The sequence below is a fragment of the Carassius auratus genome, chromosome 14 (assembly GCF_003368295.1).
Source record: "Carassius auratus strain Wakin chromosome 14, ASM336829v1, whole genome shotgun sequence".
In the NCBI taxonomy this organism is placed as follows: domain Eukaryota; kingdom Metazoa; phylum Chordata; class Actinopteri; order Cypriniformes; family Cyprinidae; genus Carassius; species Carassius auratus.
The window spans coordinates 18,538,023-18,562,632 of NC_039256.1; the positions used below are offsets into that span (position 1 = coordinate 18,538,023).

The 24,610-nt window shown below is 39.3% G+C and overlaps 2 protein-coding genes across 2 annotated transcripts in view; one reads left to right on the top strand and one right to left on the bottom strand.

Moving 5' to 3' along the window:
* Positions 1-24,610, bottom strand: part of LOC113113878 (catenin alpha-1-like) — a 91,050-nt gene that overhangs the window by 27,328 nt on the left and 39,112 nt on the right. Inside the window, exons 8-12 of the mRNA XM_026280404.1 lie at positions 12,784-12,864; positions 12,408-12,560; positions 3,245-3,337; positions 2,784-2,940; positions 1,578-1,778 (exon numbers count right to left, since the gene is read on the bottom strand). Coding sequence (XP_026136189.1) covers positions 1,578-1,778; positions 2,784-2,940; positions 3,245-3,337; positions 12,408-12,560; positions 12,784-12,864 — 685 coding nt within the window. The remainder of the gene's footprint in view (positions 1-1,577; positions 1,779-2,783; positions 2,941-3,244; positions 3,338-12,407; positions 12,561-12,783; positions 12,865-24,610) is intronic.
* Positions 16,541-23,645, top strand: LOC113113879 (leucine-rich repeat transmembrane neuronal protein 2-like). The gene is made up of 2 exons (XM_026280406.1): positions 16,541-18,581; positions 19,161-23,645. Exons 1-2 carry the CDS (start codon positions 18,404-18,406, stop codon positions 20,780-20,782), a joined length of 1,800 nt encoding a protein of 599 aa, XP_026136191.1. The 5' UTR covers positions 16,541-18,403; the 3' UTR covers positions 20,783-23,645.

Consider the following 24,610-nt stretch of genomic DNA (forward strand, 5'->3'; position numbering starts at 1 on the left):
TCCTATGTGTTTTGTGGATTGCATTTACCAGTTTAATCCCAGAGGATATTTAAATGATAACGCCTGTGTGTAACACAAATGAATACCATCCGGCCTGGAGACCACATTTAGAGCTTTGTGCTTAATGAACCAAATTAGAAGTTTTTAAGCAGTAAGCCAAACAAACAGACTGGCTGTTAAATTTTTTTTAACTGGATTGAGATGGTGATCGCAAAAAGCTTTCATAGCTACAATATGGTTTCTGCTCCCAGCTTATCTCTGCTGCATTTCATGCTAAATTTTGGGCTGAACAAGCACTAGGGATATTTATTCAGACTGGGCCATTTGAAACCAAACCTTCATGAAATTTGGTTGGCTGATTCACCGATTCAGCATAATCTATAGCAGCTTGCCCAACCACTTCTTGAAGCCGGCCCTCCAGAAAGGCACCACCTCCCGGTCATAAAACAATAGTCCCTCCCTATAGGCCCTGAACACATCTACATTAATACTCATTCACAATTTAGGACTGCACTGGGGAGAACAGATTGAATGGGAAAATTTACATTGGAAAAAAAGTGAATAATTGGAATTTGCATTAAATAAAAGTTTTTCGGTAAGCCTTGAGGCTTACAGGGCATGAGGTTAAACAATCGTTAGTGACATAACATCCTCTTCTGTCAGTATGACAGAGTTATTTGTTTTAGTGCAAAGCTGTACGGAGTACACAAAATGTGACGTAGCATTTCCCAAGAGAAAGCCCACAAAATGAACAAGAAAATCATATGCTTTGTCATAGAGGAACGAACCATCTCTGAGATTTTAGTCTTAAAAAGCTTCCTGAAGGCATCCAAATGCTATTATGTTACCGCACATGAAGTAAAATTACATTTTATCTACCCCCCAAAAAAAAAAAAAAAAAAAAAAAAAGTATAATAGTAGTATTATGCTTTATCTTCCTTATAAAGCTAAAGTGCAGATACTGATCCCAGGCAGTGTCTCAAACTTGGGTAGCTGCCTATCTAGACAGCACTTTTGGCCACAGCTATGTTATGCAATCTCGCGAGGAAGTCGATAAAGCTACTCTTATTTTAAAATCAGGTCTTGTACCAACACCCTACAAACACACAAGGAAATTCTGACCCAGACGGCAGTCGCACTATTTTTGGATGCCTGTGCAGCTTTTTCAGATATTAAACAGGAACAATGGATTTTAAATAGAAATCAGTCACACATACACAAGAGCAATCACCAAAGATAATATCAAATGTAGAGTTTTGACCAAGTTAGGATTGGATGAATCCTGTTTCGAATCTGCTGTTAGACAATGGTCAATTAACATTTATATTACTGCACCAAATAATGCCAATCAAATGCAGTCTGCAAGTATGCTTATGAGTTTTTGGCAGTATTTGTTGCTTATTATTAAAGTTTGTTAATACATAGCCTTTTCCACCACTGCTACAAAAAAAAAAAGAAAAAAAAAAAAGATTTTGGCTTATTGTATATAAAAAAAAAATTGGCTGTAGCTATAGATATGTATGGCAAAAAAATGGAAGTCTATGGGAATTTCAGGTCTATAGTGTTCTGGTTTATACCTGTATTAGTGAGAAGCTTGGTGGCTTCCAGAACCTTTTCTGTGTAGACCCCAGGTTCATAGTTGTCCATCTCAGATGTGACCACATGGACCACACGGGCAGCTCTACCACGAATGGCTCCAGCGGTGCGATCCAGGCCATCGACATCCTTCTCTTGCAGAGCCATGACACACTTGTTAACATCCTCCAGAATGTGATTTTCTAAAGCAAAAAGAAAGAAAAATACACAAGAGAAGCAATGTTTAAAATAACTAAAGGAAACGACACTGGAGAATGCACAGAATGCAAACCACAATGCAAAGCACGAAGACAGGAAATCCTCATCCTTCATGCTGTGTTTAAATTGTCCCTGACTTAAGAACATTAACGGGAACCACAAGGGTGGATGAAAAAAGATTAAACACACTCAGACAGTTTAGTAATGGGTGACTGGGAAATGCAAATCAACATGGTAAACTGTAATCTGTCCTTGAGAGGAGGTGAAGGCAGTCAGTCAGCCTACAGCTTAACAAGAACTCTTAAAGGCCACGTCTGACAGGGGGATGGTAAGTCTTTAACATTAGTGATGGAATGTCAATTCCACAGGAGAGAATTGACACTCAAGAGCTTTTGTCTGCTCCTGAGAACTAATGAACTTCTTTAAACGTGGCCACTAAGCAGCCCATGATCGGAAGTAACTTGTCATCAATTGCTGATAGAAATGTAGGAATAAAGGCTTTTCACCTCTTTTGCATGAAGCCATTATGGGTCTGGTACAGACCAGACAGGACAGCTGCCAAACAGCATATCAGTAGATTGAAGTAAGCTGAAATCATTCTTCAGTTTAAAAAGCTCGTTCTTTATGACATCCTGTGAGGTTGTCTTCTTGCTAAAGACTACTGTCAGAAACTACTAAGTCAGTCCAAGTACACTACTAGTCTAAAACACTTATAAAGAAAATCAGAATGATTTCTGAAGGATCATGTGACACTGAACACTGGAGTAAAGGTCACTAAAAATTCAACTTTGCCATCACCAGATAAAATGATATTCATGAATAATTACAATTTTGGTCTTTACCCCATTTCATGGTAATTTTAAAAAGAGCAAAATGAAAATTCTGCTAAGCATCATAAGGGTAGAGTAAATGTAATGGTTGTTATTTGAAGGTGAACCATCACTTTTAAGAGCCAAGGTCCACCTCTACACTTTGTAACATGGGCTTACCAGACACGCAGAGGAAGTCGTCAATGGAAGTGATGTCATCCACTGCATCAGTAAGCACTCGCACCTGTTTCTCCCACTGGTCCTTAAACAAATCCATGTTATCCTGGGCCACTTTGCTGTTAGGCTTGGCAGCCAGAGCCAATGCTGCATTAATCACCTGCAATTACCACAAGAAACCCATTAATCCGCTTTAAGATCTACAAGAACCAAAAATCACATCTACACACACGCAGATTGATTATCTGAGCCCATTTCCTCCCAGCAACACAACCTTCTAAAAACACATTTACAATCGTTTCAGATTAAGACAGAGATTAAACCATGTTTATTTTGATGGAAAAACACAAATTCAAAGCTCCAGGATGAAGGAATAGTCATTGGAGCTCAGATTAAAAAGCAGACAAAGCCACAGTGAAGTGAGGGACATACTGCAGGCGCATCTGCAAAAAAAATCAACGTACCTGAGGGCAAAGTGTTTCCAGTTGAGAAGCAGCCATCCGTACCAACTTTACTCCCTCCTCATTGTTTGAGATGGAGCATGCAAGGTTAGCTACCTACAACAGAAAAATTATTCGGCTTTTTATCATATAACAAATAAACAGCGAACAAAACAAATTTGGTTGTCCTTCGCTCAAACAAATAGTTTTAATTTAACACACACCTGATGTCAGCTGTTGATCTGATTATTTGATAAAATGCTAAAATAATACAGCAGAAAAAAGCCCCCCAGACGTTTAAGTCAAAATAAAAGCAAAGCCTGAAATTGAGATCTGGTCTTCTCCCCACATAGGGAATATATTTCATATAATTCACAGGATGATGGCTGACAGCGTCAGGGAGTGGTTCCTAGAGATGATTAAATCACCGTTCTGCCAGGCGGCTGTTACCTCAGGAAAGTGAGGGAGGCAAATATTCCTGACACTTTCAGAAACTCCACAAGCTGCTGAAATCCAGAGTGCTGAGGCAAGCAAACCCACTGCCTGTTGCTGATGTTTAGAATGTTAGAGTGTAAATTGTCATTTTGACCCAAAAAACTCCCTCCTAATCAAGATCGCCAATCATTCTCTGCAAACAGACATTTTGCATCTGTTTATCGCGGCCAGTCTTTTAAGGCAAACATTTTTTAGGGTGACCTCTATACAGTGAAGCAAGCACAGCACATTGCAGAGTAGCTTTGTTACTTAAGACAAGTCGTTTTAATTAAATGTTACTGAGGAGTTTCCCTCATATTTGTTTAGCGGGACTGCTTGCAGTTACTCTACCTTATCGTAATGTGCGAGAATTAGCTATGCCAGGAGTTGGAAATCCAGAACCCAAGTGAAGCGTATATGTGAACAGGGCTCAGCGCAGTCACAGAAAATGCCCCACTGACTACAGGAGTACCACAGTCGATGCTCTTCCACTTGCTCTCTTTCCCTTAAGCACCATACTGAGAATCTCTCAAACGGCAGGGTGCCATTAGCAAACACACTAGTCAAGCATTAAAAACACGTATACATGCCAACACTTTGAACAAGGCGCACTTCAGTAAGTGCCACAACATTTAGCAGCTAAATCTCATCCAATCTGATTCCATTGTACCTGGGCAGGGGTTCCTAAAGCGGTCAGTGAAAAATCTCAAGCCCACCTTTAATTCAGTAAACCCTTGTAATAATCTAATAAATAGCATTCTATACAAGTTTTGTGCTAATTGTTGCCGCACCTAATAAATAAAAATGAACAAAGAATGATTCATTTAACTATTACAATCACCACATTTTCTTTTATGTACTTGTTATTTGGCCAATGCATTTCCTACAATAAATAAACCAGTATTCAATTTTTCTGCCACCAGCTAATGAGAGTGTTACGACAAAGGCATTTTAATAGCATCTGATTTAAGCAAGTCTAACACTAACTAGATTGACCCGCAACAATCAAAATGTCAATCAATAGTTTGCAGCTCTGCATAATTTTGAGAGTCATTTCCATTCAAGTACCCATCCTCTTCCTGAGGCTGTTCTTTCTTGCAGTAACATCCCATCAGTGCAGCTGGTATTTCAACCCTCTGTGGCACCACTGGGTCAACCAAGGGGTGAGTTTGTTCTTATACAAGCTGCCTAGCACATACAGTACGCAGCAGAGTGGAACCACTCTCTCTTCCTGTAGCTCAAAATAAGGAACTGACTAACAACTTTTGACAACTTCTGCAGGTCTTATTTGCAGATAAAATGTCAAGAAGATTCAGGATGAGGAACAAAAGTTCTTTGTGAGCCGATTCTTATTTCTCGTTCTGGTAGATTATGGGTCTCATGGGTCTTATCACACTGTCTGTAGATATTCCCACACAGATAAACTGGAAATGCATATGCTAGATTCAGAGAGGAGTCCACAAAAAAAAAAAAAAAAAAAAAAAAAAAGTTTTATACATAGAATATATATGGCTCTGTTTACATTACTCGCATAAAAATCAGTGCCTCCTTACATCGTGACACCACATTGAATATCTTTTCTTAATGTTATACACCTTCAAAGTTGTGTCATTTAACTCAAGGTGTTCATTATATTTACATGATCAAAGTTTAAATTAGGGATGTCCCGGTCAGATCAACGACATCGGTATCGTGCAGATACTGGCCCAGAACACTAGATCGGAGGGGAGAAAAAATATGATCCGATCCCGATCCAACACAAACCATGGGAAAAAAAAATCTAGTTTAAACCATTGCCTAAATGCTTGAATATTAGCATGTCCCTTGCTGCGACATCCAGTTAAGCGCACAGCCTGTCACGTGATAACAGTAGTAGCCAATTATAGTCGCATGAGTATGAGAGTTAGCTAACTTACAGAAAAGCCGTGTCAGCGGTGAGTAAGTATTTTAACCTTAAAGAGGAAAAAAGTGGCGCGCCATTCCCACAGCACTGCACATGATCAGAACTGATGAACAACTTTGCCCAGGAAAAGACAACAGTATTCCGGTGCCGAGATAAGGAAAATAAAAAAGCCCAAGATGTTCCCCCTTGCATCACTTTTAGGTACTTTTATAATCCTGTTCATCTTTTTTGGGATTTTGAGAACATTTAAGTTAATAACGTGTTTTAATGTCGGTGATAATATCACAGCCGCATCTGCCATAATATCCTCTTAAGAGTTTCAATGTTCCGTTTAATTCATTTAATTCAGATATCCACTTAAGCTTTCATTTTTGGCTAGCTTTTTGCGATAGAAATACTAGCCTCTATAATTTCTCCAACAAAAAGGTGGACATCACAAACCTTACAAAAACTAATTGTTTTTATTGAAGAAATGTTAGTGTGTCATTTCTGAACCCTTGAGACAAATACAAGCTTGCAAAAATGAGACAAAAGAACTACAATTTTGGAGAAAATTAAAGGGTTCATCACAAGTTGATATGATTCTTTAGGTTGTTAATGAAAAGTCTGTAATGTAGTTTGGTTAAAACTTCTCAATTTTAAAAACACCTTTCCTATCCTCTCAAAACAGCTCTTTTCAGAACAAGCCATTTTGTAGCATTTTCCTTTAAATGTTAATGCGCTCTGCTGACCCCGCCCTCTCTTCCAAGCTGCTCTCTGAGGGACGGTTTACTAAGCTGCATTCATGACGTCACACAAACAGGCATCTGAGATCAGCTCGATTTGAGAAAGGGTTAAGGATTTTAGCAGATATAAAAAGCATTATTAGCATTATAGGCTGGTTGTAAACACTGCCAACATACATTTCAGTTCAAACTACTCGTAATAGTGCATGTAGCTTCCAATGACCCCTTTAAGAATATCTACAACGTTTATTAAACTGCAACACATTTCTGTCTTTTCTCTCCCTCCTTTCGTGCTTCCTGTCTCGCTCTCATTTTCTGTCACACATGTAGTTTAGTCCCTGCACAATCTTTGTGTTTCTTGAGCAGCCAGGAACGTCTGAGAACAAGGCCTTGAGGCAATAAAACTAAGCTTGTTCTATTTTTATCCCGCTTCAGAAATGATGCATTTCATGGTATAAAAACCGAACTGCTACTGTTTCTGCGACCAAGAACTGACACTCACAGCCAAGCTCCTGCTCTTCCTGCAAGCTCAGAAGTTCAAAGACAATATAAGTGGCTTTCAAACTGGGGAAAAAAGGGAAATTAACAAATAGGTAACGGTGAAGTACTCTTGGGATGTAGGTTGCCAGAAGGGTCTCCAAAGGTACTGACTGCGACGTAAAAGCCTCTACAAAAGAAATTATTTGAATGAATGGTGGTATTGGAGTACACTACTGAGATAGAGAATGGGCACTGACAGTCAACCTGAACAAAACCAGAGTCATGGTATGCCAGAAGGCGGCCAGGTCTCAGGGAAACAGATACCAGTTCAGTTACGGAGGAGAAGTCCTAGAGAACAGCACCAGCTATACTTACCTGGACACTGAGATCTCGGCATTAGGGCCTACAGGGCATTTTCTGCCATAAAAATCATGGTTTGGCCAATTAAAATTAAATTAAAACATGAATTCAAATTACATCACACAATAATTAAACCAATTCTACTGTGCAGGAGTGAAATTGAGGGACCAGTATTAAAGTATGAAAATTGGGATAAAAGTTTAATAGAAAGAACACAATTGGAAGTTTCCTAAGGGTAAATGGAGGCACTTCTAATAAAGCCTGCAGGGCAGAACTGGGCTTATACCCGTTACACATTGAAATACAAAAAAAAGAGCTGTTCAATTCTGGCATCACCTGAGTCCATCTGACACTGAATCTATTCAATATAAAAGACCTCCCTGCCAATGTATCCCCCACAGTGTCTCATCCTCTAAATAAACTTGTGCTTCAACTTATGAAAGAAAATCAACCACTCAAACCACTACCCCTACTCTAAATCTAAAATATAGTTGTGATAAAATATAAAATCAAAAACGAATGAGACCTCCAAACCAAACTCCAGTGTTATACAGCCCTAAACAGAACCACCAAACTGGCAAATTACTTATCAAACAATTAAAAGACAAATCCTTTCAAAATATCGACTCTGTGACTATGACTTAGAAATAAAACACACAAAATAAAATCCTTGATAACAAGAGATCAGCGACTATGCAAACACAGTGATTTAAAACAAATAGAGGATAAGAAACACTTTCTTCTTGTCTGCCCCACATTCAGCGTTACAAGGCAAATATTTTATACAGTTTTAACTATTGAAATGTTAATTTTTTTAGAAATATTGTCTGCTGTTATTTTATTGCATTCATTTTCTCTAAACTGTTTTTTGTCTCCTTTTCTACTTTGGTGTAATCACATCACGAGAGCTTTGGCAATACTGTAACACAAATGGCATGCCAATAAAGCAACTTGAACTGAACCGAGAGAGCGAGACAGAGAGAGAGAGAAGGGGGGGTTCGTAGCTGGCACTTTTTACAGCCCTTGGAGAGTGTCGACTTCATGCCTTCTGCAGGAGTAAAAAGATAGTGAAGGGAGGGAAGAGTTGGCTGCGGTTCCATTCCTGTCGTAGCCATGGATGCTTCATTGTACTGAAAATTAAATGGCCTCTCTACAGCAATAACTACATCCATATTTAAACTAAACAGAGCAAGAAAAGAAAAAAAAACTGCATTACAGTTTTTGCTTGTTTTGCAGTCTTGCTTGTTTAGTGGGTTGTTTGGAAAGTGGGTGACATTTGTAAAAATGGTTTATCATTTAAATAATAATCTTACAATTATAACTACACAGACTCTGCTTTTCAGTTTGGGGTCAGTAATTTTTAAGAAGTTTCTTATGCATTTATTTGATCAAAAATAAGTTAAAACAAAAAAACAGTAATATTGTGAAATATTGTAATTTAAAATAGTTTTCTAATTTAATATCCTTTAAAATACAGATGAATTTAATAACTGTTCTGAACAGGCTAATACGATGATTTATTAATGTTGGAAACAGTTATATAAAGCAATATAACAGCAATATAAATATGCAAATATATTATAAATGATTTTTCCCCCCCATACAATCTCTTTGGGCAAGCATTTAAATAATCATTTCATAATCTTGTACTGCAATTATATCTGATCAAATGCACATTAATATTCTTTAGCTTGGGTTAAACGTTCATTTTGCTTGGTTGGGACAGCAGCTACACTAATTGTCTCCATTTGTTTCTGTTTTTGCCACAGGATGTAACTAGGATTTACACAAGCTTCAGTCTGGATCCAGAACACCTGAGAAGAGATGCCCACCCCTCAGAGGACCTCAGATGATGCCACCCCTTAAACAACATACAGAACTACCACATGTTTAGTGGTTCAACAGAACGTAGTTTATTCGTGATCCGTAAGGACCAAGCCCCACTGTTCAACACGCATGTGGTCCGTGGATTAACTGCAAAATGTAACCATAATAGAGTATACGTTTATCATTTGTATTGTCTATCACACAAGCAAGTGAATGTTAAACAAATTCCAGAGAGAATAGATTAAAGGGAACCCGATTCGTTACTCACACGCTATTCTCCACGCGCAACGACAATATATGCGCGTGGAGCATATATGTTATTTGTAACATTCTGTTGTTTTTATTCATGCTTGTAATTTGTGTAGTCTATTTGTTCTTATTTTTACAGGCTGTTTTTGTCGCTTTAATCAGGTTTAAACTTTAAGTTTATCTGGTAGTATTTGCTGTGGTATCAAAGTAGTACTTTAAGCAATAAATGAAAGCAAGTTAAATATAAATATTTTTATTTTCCTGCTGATCTGAAAAATATTCTTATCCATGGTTCAAAAACCATAATGTGTCCCGAACCATGAGATTTGTGATCCGTTGAACCACTACAAAATTTGCTATAAGTTTGACTGCAACATATAATAATTGCTGTTAATAGTGTTAATCGCCTGTTTGATTACGTCTTTACCGTAATTGATTTTTCTGTACATTTCTGCCATATGTACATTAACTGACAGTCACCACTGATAAGCTACTACTAAATACATTGTAGAAACTTAATTTTCTGTAAAGTTGCTTTGCACCGATTTGTATCGTGAAAAGTGCTATACAAATTAACTTGAATTGAATTAAAATGTGGGATACTCGTGGATCTTAGTGATTAAAGCCATCGGCAAACAAAGGAATTCCATTATATGGCACATCGTTTCAACCCACTGTGCTTTGTGACAGAAGGCAACTACATGAATTCAGGAAAAATCCCTAATGCACATGAATACATTTCCTTGCCAACACTGATTGGATACAAACCAGGAGCGAGATGCTCCAGCGATTTCAGACAATGCACATATTTGAAACCCATCTACCTTCCTCCACCATACAAAGCAGACAACACAAGGTCAAGCATAAGCTGACCCTATACACAGCTGGAATACAGGCTTAATGCATTAGCAATATGCTTTACTGTAAACTAAAGAAATAAGTCACGAGAAGCTGTGCGTTTGTTTTACTGGTATTTTTACAGATTTTGGTACCTTCAAACATTTTAAAATTACTATTACTAATTTTGTATATAATTCTATAAATAATATATAAAAATAAATTGCTCATCAAGTAAACTAACTTGAAAGTCTAAGCTGTTGATTGTTTCTAAAAAGTTCCTACCTGTGCAGTCTCAATTGCGCAATTACACTTTCACATATATATCATCCTAACAATTTTATAAAATATGAATAATAGTAGACTGCATTTAATATATTCAAAAGACAAAACCAGACCTTGCCCCGGCACAAGTGAGGGAAGCACACAAACCACAATCTTTTGTAAATGCCCCTCAGATGCAATATCAAAATGAACCCATGTTTTGTTCTTGTAATCCAGATTTGGATTAAGGTTGGAAAGTATATGGTGCAACCACTGGCTGGTGTCAAATCAAAGCAATGAAAAACGTGAGCGAGAGGAAGACGGATGTGACTTTTTGGGATGTGTTTTGACTATCTTTAGCCCCCAGTGAGACTCTGAGGCTTTTACTCATTATCCCTCCTTTTCCCTTCACTTTGATTTCCTTCACCAGTCTTCCCCTGAACGCAGCGTGTCACACGAGGGCTGGGCCTGCCCCCTGTGGGGAGAGGTCAGTCTGAAATGTCGGTGGATGGCGTGTTACCACAGGCACTAAGATGAACAGATTTGAAAAACTAATGAGGATAGCTAACATTTCTGTCAGCTTGTCACTGGCCCTGCCAATGCAAGCATGAGATATAAAGCCCCCAGTGATTCGACATGAAAAACATCTATCTGGAAAATAAAACACCATGAGAGACATGGCCTATTTATCGGTCATGAATACGGTCACCACGAACAGACACAATGCAGATTTCTTGTGAAGTCCATCAATAAGACACCGGATATCCAACTGTTTCGCATTTCCCCACCGAGGCAACACTTAACCTTGGACTCGGAGGAGTTTCACTATTTGGCTGAGCTTAAAATGTGATTCACAGTTGTGACTGCCCATACAAATGCAGTGATTCCCCAGCTTTAGCACTGTAAACCCAGCAGGCTTGCTGCATTTGGGTGTAAATTTGACTCCTGAAGCATAAAAGATAGAAGGGCTGTGACATGCTCGCTTGGATCAAGCAGTCAAGACAGGGACTTCAGTTGCAATCCAACATATATAGTGAAGGTGCTTACTATTGATTAAAATGTATTCCGTTTTTACATCAGCTTGCATGTTGGAATCAGAATGGAAAGTTTCCCCACTTCAAGTGTGTACTAACTGCATGCAGAAGTGACAGCTTTTTTTGTGGGTGGCATAAGGCACTTTTAATTAGAGATTTGTAAAGCTATATATTACTCAAACCAGAAACTTTCTAGTATCTGGTATAATTAGGATGTTTCAGGGTATGGGCCGTCAGTAGGGGAACTGACAGACATCTACAAACTAATGATCTAACAAATAAGGCTAAATATTTAAACACAGAGCTATCTGCACAAAGCTATCGTAGTTCTCACAATATCTACAGATTATGCATAATCATGGAAACGTTGCTCACAGCAAGCGAATTGAAGTCTGACAGCGATTGTCTTGAAATCTGTTGAAGGCGGCACATTTGTTACAAAAGCGATGCTTTGATGGGGATGAATTTAGAGATGCAACTTCTCTGCAGCACGTTCAAGCATGCTGTCAGCATACCAAAAGCCTCTCAGAGAAGCAGAGCCTCTTAAATCATCCCCTTTCAAGCACAGCATCCTAAAATAAGTTAAAAAAAAATAAAAAAAAACATCAGATAAACTCAGTGGTCGACCACCATAATCGGTTAAGCTGTCTATCCTGACTCATCTCCATGCCTCGCATTTCGTTTCTTGTTCGTGACAAAAGCAAGTCAGATACAGTGCACATAATTTAGGATCAGAATTGGTCTGTGGACTTCAACACAGACTTCCATCATAAATCCCCTAAAGAATCCCCTAAAGAGCTTATCTGATTTATTAATGAAAAATGTCAACAAATGTCTTCCTCAAAGACAAACAAACCTACAATCACCAAGCATGTGTACTCTCTTGGAAATGCCATGTTAAACAAAAGAATAGCTAGTCTGGAGGAGTACAAATAATGTTCCATCATTTGTTTTGAAACAATTCCAGAATTTAAAATCTGCAGCAGACGAGGGACAGTAATTGGCACTTTATGGAGCAAAAAACAGGTGCCTACCTCAATCAGTTTGTTGGCGTGCTCACGGAAAACTTGGGCATATTCCTTCACCTCCTTTTCATTACCATTCTTGGCAGCCTCGATCAATACCAGCAGTGGAACATTGGTCTCCAGAAAAGAGTCCGACACGTGGTCCATCACAGCCTTCCGCAGCTGAAATGATGAATACACAAACACACAAATCCTTAGCTAGTGTTTGATCACTCAGAGCACCTGGGTTTGGTATATTCATTTTTTTAAATATGCAATGTAAACAACGTGCATCTAAAGAGAGACAGTCATGATATGTCATCAAAGAGAAGGACGTAAAGTATTCTTGTTGACACCTATAATCGAAATAAATGAGATTCTTTGCACAGCTTCAAGGTAAACAGACCTGTCTGCGCAGGTCTCGGGTCTTCTTAGTCATCCTGTCGATGGCCGTGTTCAGGGCATCGCTCTTCTCTTTATGTCCAGCCTGTGATAAAAACAAACAGGGAGAGAATATACTTAGTCTAATTTAAAACTTGTTTTAGTCAGGCTCGCTGGAAAAAAAGAAAAACGAAAGGTGGGAGTTAAAGCGGAGGACTGAAACGACAAGACAAACTTATAGGATAAGATGGATAGGATGCATTTTCTACAGGAGGAAGAAAAAGGCAAAACAGCACGAGTTACTCCGATGGTTATGACCCATTTAAGTTTTTTTAATTCTTGAAAACTCTGAGGGGTTCAGGTTCTTTTACCCCCCTTTGGCATTCATTGTTTTGTGTGACTAATGTGTCTTGTGGTACTGTCAGGAGGCAAAGACCCACATTCATTCACCGATACATTTTTCAGCTAAAAAAAAAAAAAAAAAAAGTTTTCGACTGTCACTTTCTTGAACTGGGCTTAAGCAGTCTGTGAAATAATTCATGACAAATAGCTCTCCTGTAGTGCAAGTACACACACACACACGGAAAAAAAAAAAAAAAAAAAATTGATGGGATGCAGGGCAAAGGCGCACGTAAAGATTAGTTCAAATGCAACCATTCCCAACCTTCAAGGATTAAAATGTAAGCAAGACATTTAGATTGTCAAATAAAACCCATTATGTGATGGGTCATACAGCTTTTAACGATACTCAAAGTTCAGAGAAAGGTAGGCAGGAGTTAAGCCTGGTCAAGCAGAGCTCACCAACACAATGACTGTCGGAGATAAATCTGAGCAATTTCCACACTTTACAAGGCGCTCACTTGTCCAGTGCTTCCAGTCAGGTTGGCTAGCGTTGGGAAAGCAGATCCCTCTCACATGCCCCAGACCAATTGCTCATGTGCAGTGGGTAGGTAAATCTCCAGCACAGGGAAAAGCCTGGGGGAAGGCCGTCACAGGGGCACAAGCACCAAAAGCGTGACAGTCAATGAAATATGGCAGTGGCACTGGAGGTTTGGCTCCCCCTACATCCTCACCCCATTGGGTGGTACAAGATAGAGGCAAGTGAACGCCATCGGCCTTAATCCCCTACTGACTTTGTGCCAGTCGGATGAAAGCACTCGAGTACAGCATAGGCTCTCCAGCGTAATAATGGTGAGAGACTGTCAATTCTAAATCAGTAATCTATGGGCTGCTTGTTGAGTTGAACAAAAATTACCTAGATTAGCACAAAAGGTACATTCATCTAGAGTACAAGAAAGCTTGACGGATACTACCTATATGATCATATATTCCCCCTGAGGGTAAAATGACTTGGATCACTCAATATTGATTTTGCTCCAAGCAGCTCCACTTAATTGAGCAGTCGTTTGATTCCTCACACTAGTTTATGTGGTGTTTTCACACACATAGTTAATGATGGTCAGGTAGAGCTGTGCTTGCAGCATGAACAAATCTCCCCACAGAACAGTGAAGAAAAATATATATTTTTTTTTTGAAACCGTCCTTCTCAGCAGAGACTTCCCTTGAGGGCAGATTAGACACCAACGAGAAAAGTATCTGTAAAAATAAATAAACAGTAATATGACCTATGGAGAAAAATGACAAACAAATAAATCATAAGCACACAAAATGGCCAAGGTCATTTTAGAAAGTGACCACCCCAAAAAAAGTAACACAGATGTTCAAATTAAGCACAGTAGGTACAAAGGCACGAAAGCAATTTTAGCACAACCTACAGTCACCATGTGCACAGAGGAAACAAAAATCTATACACTTTGAAAATTAACTAGAGTGACTTAAAAGACTCTTATGATGAAGAAAGAGTTGTATGAATGGGTTGGTTTAGAGTCATGTTATAAGTTTAGATACCGATGGTTGCATTCATAAACAGAAGACTTCAATCTGACAATTGCAAAAAACTTTTTAATTTGACATGAGGGCCTTAATAGAACTAATACTGTGAGATTCTGAAATAAGAGACGCAATGCAAAGATTCCAACTACAACAGACCAACAATTACACTTAACAGGAATAATTTTTCACAGCAGGCTCTCTGACATCTAGCAATAATTGTTTTGAAATTTACTGAAAGCAGCGAATGTTACAAAAGCAATGTCGCATTATTTTAAAGGGGAAGATTTCAGAAAATCTCCTTGCAGTGTCTTGAGTTAAGTCTGAGCAAACAAGAAATTTGACTAAATGATGAAACATGTTTATTATAAATATGTAATAGGAGATGTAAAGACATACATACACAGACAGACATACACAATAAATGCTATTTAGATTTATATGGAACAAGAGGAGACCGCTTTGCAAAATTACATCAAACGGGGATTTGAATAACTTTCAGATCCTATGTCAGAATTGACCTATCAGTAATCCCCACCCTTCGAAGGCAGATGAATTTCAGTTGCACGGGGAGCGGAACTGACATCTTTAGGTTTCAGCACCATAGAGAAACATTGGAAGAACAAAATCTGTTTAATGGTGTTTATGCTACAAAAATAGAAAAACAATGGGCCTAAGGTACTTGTAACACTAATATAGAGGATAGGTAATGAAAATTATTTTATTCCATTTCTTAAAACCAACCAAAACGGAGCAAAATTTCCCTAAGCATTCAACCCCAGTATGTTATTATATATAGTATATATAGTGTATTAATATCATCTTGTGTTTCAGCATGGTATCTCTGGCTCAAACTAACTACCGTTAAAGTTAGTGAGCCCATGTTAAGGTACAAACCTACACAGCGAACTGTTCTCACGTTGTGTACAGTGCAGTGAAAGTCAAAAACACAAACGAAGGTCTATATGAGAGTGCCTCTCAATAAGAATCTGGTTAAATGTAACTTAATTTAATCTTACATTGCGGTACATGAATTGTGTTGACCCAGTGATGATGTCACTGCGATCATTACAACCGTAATATAATCCTCGAGTTTGCATTGTGATCTGTATTTTTACTTATTTTAATATCTTTTATATATCCCTCCATGACATATTTAAGTCCCATTTGAAGATCCATCTGTGTCCCAAATTGATCAGAAACAACTCGGAAGAAGGTTTACACTGCCTGCTGTCATTGTAAGACAGTGAGCAACACTAACTAATGGATACGGGGCTTACTGACAAGTCAATTTTGATTTCAATAGAAAGGGTATTTATCGGTACCTACAGGTACAGAACATTTTCTGGACAGAGATCAGAAGCTCCAATGAGAATGATTTTTCCACAAAGATCCAGACTTTTATAAATGCACATAAGAGTGAAAATATCAAAGGGTTCATAGGCAAGCTGTATAGTGCTCTCTCTTCAATGAATAAAAATTCAACAGACTACGTCAGTCAGCGATGGGAGAAAGACATGAGGGAGGAAATATTAGGGGATGTATGGCTTCTTGCATAGAAATCTCAGTGTTTTACGACTCGTTCACTGAACTGGAGAGATTTTGGGTGGAAATGGTTTCATTATATTTATTATAACCCCTATGCAAAAATGCAAGTTCTCTGGGAAAGAGCACCCTTGCTGGAGGAAATGCCGTTCTGCACAAGCTGACCCGGTCCACATTTTTTGGTTATGTCCATATATTCAGTCTTCTTGGGCAAGGGTAGGACAATTAATATTGAGGGTAATAGGCTTTAACATAGGTGTGTCATTTCCAACTATGTTTCTAGGGGTCACATTGGAGGATTTGAATAAATGTAATGGTTAACTTTGAAAGGTTTGTTTAGTTGCATACAAGAAAGCAGTTACTAAATGTTGGCTTAAGAGAAGCCCTCCCGATATGAATCTTCTTCTAAGTATTGTCAGTCACATATGTCCTATTGAAAGTGACCTTCTCCCTGAGGTTACAGAAGAATAAAGGGGAAAATTATTGGAGCAAATGGGATTGTTATATACTACAAACTAGCAATGGCTAAAGTGCATCTCAAATTCTACCTGTACCATGCAGTGCTCAATTTCTATAAGACCCCATGTAACTATTGTTGTTAATTTTTTATTACTGAATTGCTTTTTTTTTCTCTCTCTCTTTCGGTTCTTTTTTCTGTGTCTTGTTATAGATATTTTGGTTAAGTTCTCTACTTGCAAGTACTAAAAACAAAACCTGTCAAAATATAAAAGTATAAAAAAAATACATGCCATTAAAAACAAATACAAACTAATAAAATAAGTAAAATTACATACAAAAATGTTACTTAAATCAAAACCATCCATACCCATAAAAAAATCATATTAAATTAATAAATGGGTTTTGATTTGCTAATACATATCCTTTTGCTTGTTTAGCCAGTAAGCTTTATAGGCTGTCATCCAACATGTCAGGCTTCATTTCATTAAAAAAGGAACAGTATAATTACATTTCATTCAGCAAACCCACATGAAGAAAAATTAGCCGAAGGATAGAGGAGCAATGAAAAATGCATCAAACAGCTACATCTTATGTTTAGTGAAATCTTCTGGTGGGCTGTGCAGTGTGAATGCTCTATTAAGTCTAGCATTCATACTCTGTCCCCCACAAGATCGACAGGAGTATAAAAGGTCTCTGTGACGTCGTTTTGCTTGTGACGTGTTCAGTGTTGAAAACCTGAATGAGCGAAAGGGAGAGAGAATGCAAGAAGCAATCTGACTGCAAGTCATCGTACATCAAATTAAGTATCAGCTCCCTGTGCAAACTTAATTATAATGTAAATTCATTAACCAATATTTAATTGAAGACCCAAAACACAAATAAATACAAGTTGAAATCACCTAATGTGTGTTTTAGTGTACTACTACAAAGTAGTAAGTCAACCAGCTTCATCACAAACAAACATACACACAAATGTTTTTTTTTTTTTTTTTATGTATATATACCAGACAGGAAGCAGGCATGGAGATTTAAATGTAATTGTTCATTTCGGCTGTGAACTGCCGCAACACGTTGCAGTTATCAATATTCTGACTGTGATGAACCAGAGGAAAAAAGTAAGGGAGGGGGAGGGAGCGTTGAATCAAACGCCAAAGCACTGTGCAAGTGTGCAAGGCGGAAAGTGAGCGAGCCAGGGAGCAAACCAAAGTGCACATGAGAGAGAGAGAGAGAGAGAGAGAGAGAGAGAGAGAGAGGGAGGGAGCGAGAGAGAGAGAAACTGCACTGATGATCGACGCCAGCCTGCCACCACTCTGTAGCAGTGAGTGGCTGCAACAAAAGCACAGAATAACATCTCAGCTCCTCTCCTCTGCCTTTCCCCTCACTGCATCTCCTCTTTCTCGGTGCCGAGAACTCCACACAACACAGCAGAGCCACATGGAACTGGCGTCGCAAGTGCAGCCTCTGCCTGCCATCAACAAGTTAGGGATGAAGGACATCAAGCAATGAAAGAGGAATGCATGATCTTCAATTAACCAATTGAGCTGACATCATTGCGGTGGAAAAGGAAAGAGGCAGCTAAGGGACAGAGGGATCTGCTCAGCGGTGCTGCTTTGGATGCAAATAATCAACTTCGAATTTAAGGATTCTTGGGAGGCAAATAATGCTGGTCTTTTCTTAATCTGGGAATTGAATAGAAGGACTGACAAAAGGACACACTGAAAGAAAATAGAAACAGCATCCCAGGACATGGAATGCCTGAATTTGGTTCAACTGGGGGGGCTCAGCACTTCTTTATTTCTCAAGAGCTTGATTCCTTTTGTATTAACCCAAAAGGTTTTTTTCCCTTTGGATTTCTCTTCCATCTGGCTGCTCCAAAAGTCTGCGGAAAAAGACAGTTGAATGCAGCCTCCGATGTACACAAAAGAATGGGTAAGTTAGCCCTTTTATTCAGAGTCTGGACCTGAATAGGCAATGTAGTGAATAGGAGGGGGACAGTGGCTGGCAGGGTCTCTAGAAACATCTATATATACACATTTAAAAAAAAAATCCTTTCCTTTCCTTTTTTAATTTTAAGTGACTTGTAATATTTTACAAGCAGTAATTTGCAGCAGGAAAGGGGGGTGGGGGGTGACTTACAAGCCACTTAACTAATGACTGAAAAGAAAAAAGATTAAGGCAACTGGGAAAAATAACGATAAACCGCATCCTAGGGGAAAAAAAAAATATGAATCTTGTGAATAAAATGCTAATTCTGCAGTTCAAACATATGGATGTATAATTTATGCATTAAAATTACTTAAGTTAACATAACTGTCGGTGCAAGTCATTAAACATTCCCCATAAACACAAGTAAAAATCTTGAATCAACAAGCAGATCGCTTTGACATGTTGAAAAATACAGAGAGAATGCGCATGATAATGGCAAAAAAAAAAAAAAAAAAATCTGTGTACTGCAGAGATTAGATTTCCCTCCCCCCGGTTTATTTTCTTATCTTTAAACCCACCCAGGTTTCCATTCAAGGTGGCCATTGGTGGGACAAGCACCAGTGGCACTTTGTGTGATCAGCATGCTACTGTGCCTCCCTGTGTCATGCACAACCTGCCCTCAGAAATGCCGATGTGAAGACTTGCAGTTTTACTGCGACACGCAGGGGCTCCTGGCGCCCCCAGACGGTGTGGATAAAGGGGCCCTTGGACTTTCACTCAGACACAACAGCATCAGTGAGCTCAGTTCAGACCAGTTCTTTGGCTTCACCCAGCTCACATGGCTTCACCTGGACCACAACCAAATAACCACCGTGCATGAGGATGCCTTCCAGGGGCTGTACAAGCTCAAGGACCTTAACCTGAGCTCAAACCGCATCACCAAGCTGCCAAACACAACCTTCATCCACCTCATCAACCTGCAGATCTTGGATCTCTCTTTCAACCAGATGACAGCGCTGGAGCCTGAGCTCTTTCATGGGCTCCGGAAGCTCCAGATTCTACACCTACGGTCAAACTCGCTGCGCACGACACCCGTACGGGCCTTCTGGGACTGCCGGAGCCTGGAGTACCTTGGCCTGAGCAACAACCGGCTCCGTAGCTTGGCCCGGAATGGCTTTGCCGGGTTAATTAAGCTGCGAGAGCTCCATTTGGAACACAATCACTTGACCAAGATTAACTTGGCGCACTTCCCTCGTCTGGTTGCCCTCCAGTTCCTTTATCTTCAGTGGAACAAGATCAACAATTTAACATGCACCATGGAATGGAAATGGACAACTCTGGAGAAACTGGATCTCACTGGGAATGAGATACGTGTACTCACCCCCGACGTGTTTGAGACTTTGCCCAACCTCAAGATCCTGCTGCTGGATAACAACAAACTGACCAGCCTCGACACCCAAACCATGGATATGTGGAAGTCCCTAAATGCGATTGGGCTGTCAAGCAATCTATGGGAATGTACCAAATGGATCTGCAATATGGCCACTTGGCTGAGCACCTTTAAAGGTCGATGGGAGCATTCTATCCTCTGCCACAGTCCTGAGTACGCACAGGGTGAGGAAATACTGGATGCCGTTTACGGATTCCAACTTTGCCAAAATTTCTCGGCCCCGGTTGTACTGACCAGTACCAGCACGGATGCCATGCTCCCCGAGATCACAAGCTCCCTGTTCGGAAATATGCAGACCCCTACACAAGACTTCTATGCAGAGGATTTTGGGAGCTTTACGATTGTCACCACTACCACCACCACTACCCAACCCCCACGCACTGCCCTTGCTACTACTATGACAGTGGAGGGGGCAGACGTTACAGAGGACTACTCCGAGATGGACAACACAGTGCTGACCCAGAGGGTCATCATTGGCACCATGGCTCTGTTGTTTTCCTTCTTTCTCATCATTTTAGTAGTGTACATATCACGAAAATGCTGCCCTCCCACTCTGAGGCGGATCCGCCATTGTTCAGCCATTCAGAACCGGCGACAGATGAGGACCCAGCAGAGGCAGCCAATGGCGGACCTGGCTACACAGGTGCCCTATAACGAGTATGATCCCAGTCACGAGGAGGGTGCACTAGTGATCATCAATGGCTATGGGCAATGCAAATGTCAGCAACTGCCTTACAAAGAGTGTGAAGTATAAACTATTTATTCCTGCAGTTTCTGGGTTTAACCATTTGTCCATTTCAAAAGATACAGGGTTTGCTTTTGGACTTTTTCCCCTTTTCAGTTTGTATGAAGGAGTATTTCTTTGAAATTGTTAGCTTTGGAAATCTATGAAAGCTTGAGATGACTGGGATGAATTTGAAAAGAGGAAATATAGAAAAATCCACAAGTTTATTTTTGTAATACAAATGCAAAGGTTCATATCTAGCTGGGGGCAATCAATCTCAGCAGAGGAAGGCTGGATGTGTCGCCGCATCACCAGTTTGTGTACTATGTATTCTGCAGCACAGAGGAGATGAGAAATCTATAGCCAAACCGCCTGGAACCCTGTGCTCCAGAAAACAGTTTATAAAATGACATATCTTCTGATAAATAGTGATATTTTATTTCATGGAAAAATAGTGTTTCATATGCTGAGCAGTGAAAATTTAAAAGGATAAAAAAAATAAAAACCTTTGGTGCACGTTAGCAACACTATAGATCACACATTCACTTTTGGGGAGAGGAAACCAAAAAAAAAAAAAAAAAGACATCAGGTGGACACAAAGCATATTTTTAAACTCACATTTTCTAAATTGACAACAAGTACTGTTACAAATTGAGCCACATATCGAAATTACATTTTGGACAGGGTATTCAACCCACTCAACATTACTTGTGGCAGAATATTATCATTACACTTTGATCAAGTCTTAAATCTGAACTAATGAGAACACTTAACTGCCTTCCCGTTTCTGCATTTGGTTAAATTCAATAAACTGTCACAGCTTCCTTGAAATCTTAAAGCCTAGCACTTTGTGTGAAAAGGTTAATGTCCAATATGGCTCTGCACTGGTTCTAACAAAATGCCCGAACAAGCTCCTTCTTTCACATCTTCAGCGGGGATTCACTAAATGTTAAACAGAGAAATTGCCCAATTATCATTGTGCATATATTCTTACATAAGATGGCTCCAAACACTGACATCCTCACTGTGATAGAACAATGCTGCTTAGATCACTACATCATTAATTAATGGTACAGACCATCAAAGGATGCTAGACGACGAAGCAAACACCAGCGAGAACAACTTCCTAGGGAGAGCTAGAAAAGAGCTAGAAAAAAAAAAAAAGGCATGCAGAGGACACTGACAATTGCCTCCTAAAAATACATGCGTACGCTTGCCGTCGCACTGTTCGAATGCAGCCAAGAGCATAACCATACCTGACAGCTTCAACATTGAGTCAATTAAGCCCGGGGAAAATGAATATAATATTCTGTCACCCAAAACCTCTGCACCGTTAGTTTCAGCCTCCTCAGCCAGTACTTAAAAAGGAAAAAAAAACACTAGAGTTATTACTTCATAGCCTTGCTCCTCAGTCCATAAAAACAAAAAAGGCCATTTGTCGTCTGTGCAAGAAATATCCAGAGGTTCATACCAAGGACACTAAAGAAACCGAAACAGAGAAAAAAGCTGAAGTTAAGTGTAGCGCAGCTCTCAGGAGATCATGAAGACGGCGGGAGGCTGGGTCAGGAGACATTTGTATGCAGCACTGAGAGAACCGACATTAGCATCAAACTAAAGCTGCTGCAGTAGCTCTTTGTGTTGCAATCAGGAGTTGGGGGCAGGGATGCACAAGGTGGTACAGGGAACACCATCACTGGTTAGCATCTAATTGAAGTCAATGAGCATCCAAGGAGCCAAGAGTGAGGCTAAATAAGGGTACAGAAACCATTAGAGGAAAAAAGAACTGCATTACAAAACGGTGACTGACAACACCCTGGGCAAAAGCTAGAAAGCTCGGAACACCACCCTACTTAGGCTGAGATAAGGCTTACTGCCTTATTGCTTAAAAAAAAAAAAAAAAAAACAGCTAAAAATAAAGAAACATGCAATCATATACAGGCAGATATTTTTGGTGAAAAACAAAATTTTTTGAACTTGGCATCTATATGAAATCCCATTCTTTGGTCACGTACCTAAGGTTGTAAAAAAAATAATTATATGCTGAATTTAAGCATGCCTTAAGAGACTGATTATAACTGTCCTCTAGAGGGTGCTGTGAATTATCATGAGTGAGGAACAGCTGCTAAAATTCTCACTAATTTCAACTCTGCAAAACTTTTTTTTTTTTTTTTTATAAAAACAAACAGAAAGGGAATGTAGGTCTGTGTAGCTGATCTTTTCTGTGCAGCCAGAGGTGTAGCCGGGAAATAACATTCCAAAATGTATTTTTCAAATGCTGTTGGAAACGAGGAAAATTACTGCTAACATTTACCGAGCCAAGAACCTCTATCTATGGTGTTGCTTTGTTTTGCATTTGAAAAGCTGACCTTTGCTTTCCTCAAAAACACCTTGCATGTTTACAGAAAACAAACATCAGCACCACCCATCCACACCCCTCTCTCCCCACAACAACCAAAAAAAAAAAAAAAAAAAAAGTCTCACATCCTGATCTGATAGTTTAGGTATATATATGGTGGGAAAGAACAACTTTCTAATGAAATACTGACAAACACTGTAATATGTTCAAACTATCAGCTTAGAAGCAATCACAAAAACCACTGAACATGAATCCATTTGCACTCCCGTTAACTGTTTTTTGGGGGGAATGTCATCTTGCCATACGCTGAAGTCCTGCTGCTCACTCTGGCCAAAAAGCCCCTTTCAAATCACACCCAAAAATTTATTTGTGCAAAAATGAATGCTTTTCACCCTCCTCTCCCCAAAACCCTGCTTTTTCCTTTTTTGTATTGTAATATGTACTATTTCATATCTGTATAGTGGGTAAAGATGTGGCCAACTGAAAAGATCTTTTTTCCTTAAGACGTATATTTTTAAATAAAAATGTTACAATTTATAAACGTTTTGGTCTAATATACTCTTTAGGTACCCAAGGTCTTTCTTGCCTGTATACTTGCCTTCCTTTTAAATATCTTCTACACAAAGGACAGTAGAAAGTCTATCATGTATCAAACGTGCCGAATACAGAGATGGCTGAAAGGCTTTTAAGGATGCTGCACTTGGGGTATTTAGTCTGGGCTTCAGGCAAGGTGCCCTTCTGAAGTAAATGGCTTCTGATATCATTAACATTATCATAACCCGGCACTCACCTGCCCTTCTAAACCGAGATAACAACCTGCCTGAATGACTGGCATCAAACGCAACAGCACGACCGAGACTCCACTCTAGCCCACGGCAGAACAGTGCTCAAATCACCTTAAAAATGCTATTATAAACAAAATGATTGACGCTGGTTGAACATGATTATCTAGCCCACTGGTTCTTGATTTAAATACGATCTAAATAGTGGTAGGTTGATGAACGGTGGCAGGAAAGCAGCACAGAATTACATGTGACCATTGCTTCTCTAACGTCATCCTGACAGGTTTTTCCATCTCCATTCCTCGGAGGACTTTTTGGTGAGCAGAGAACGTAAAATGGTGCTGATGCATAACACCACAAGTGGGAAATTACTGAGATCTCAGACGCTCTAGAAATACTCTTAGTCACTCTGAACCCACATTACTTTTCATTCAAAACTGTATTAATCTGAGAAAATAATTCAGTAAAATCTGAGCTTTATACCATGAAGAGAAGAAACCATACAAGAAACCACCCAAAAAAGATATATAAACAAACACAACATCTAAAATGTAAATATTAAATAAAAAACAGGTGTAGTATAAAGCTTAGAATAAAACCGGTGATTTAGTCAATAAGACTGCAGCTGCAGCCTCTGTGGAGGATTCAAAAGTGTGAGGGTGGCAGCAAGCATATGCCACGACAGCTACCCGCCTGTGTTATATACTGTGCACTTCACAA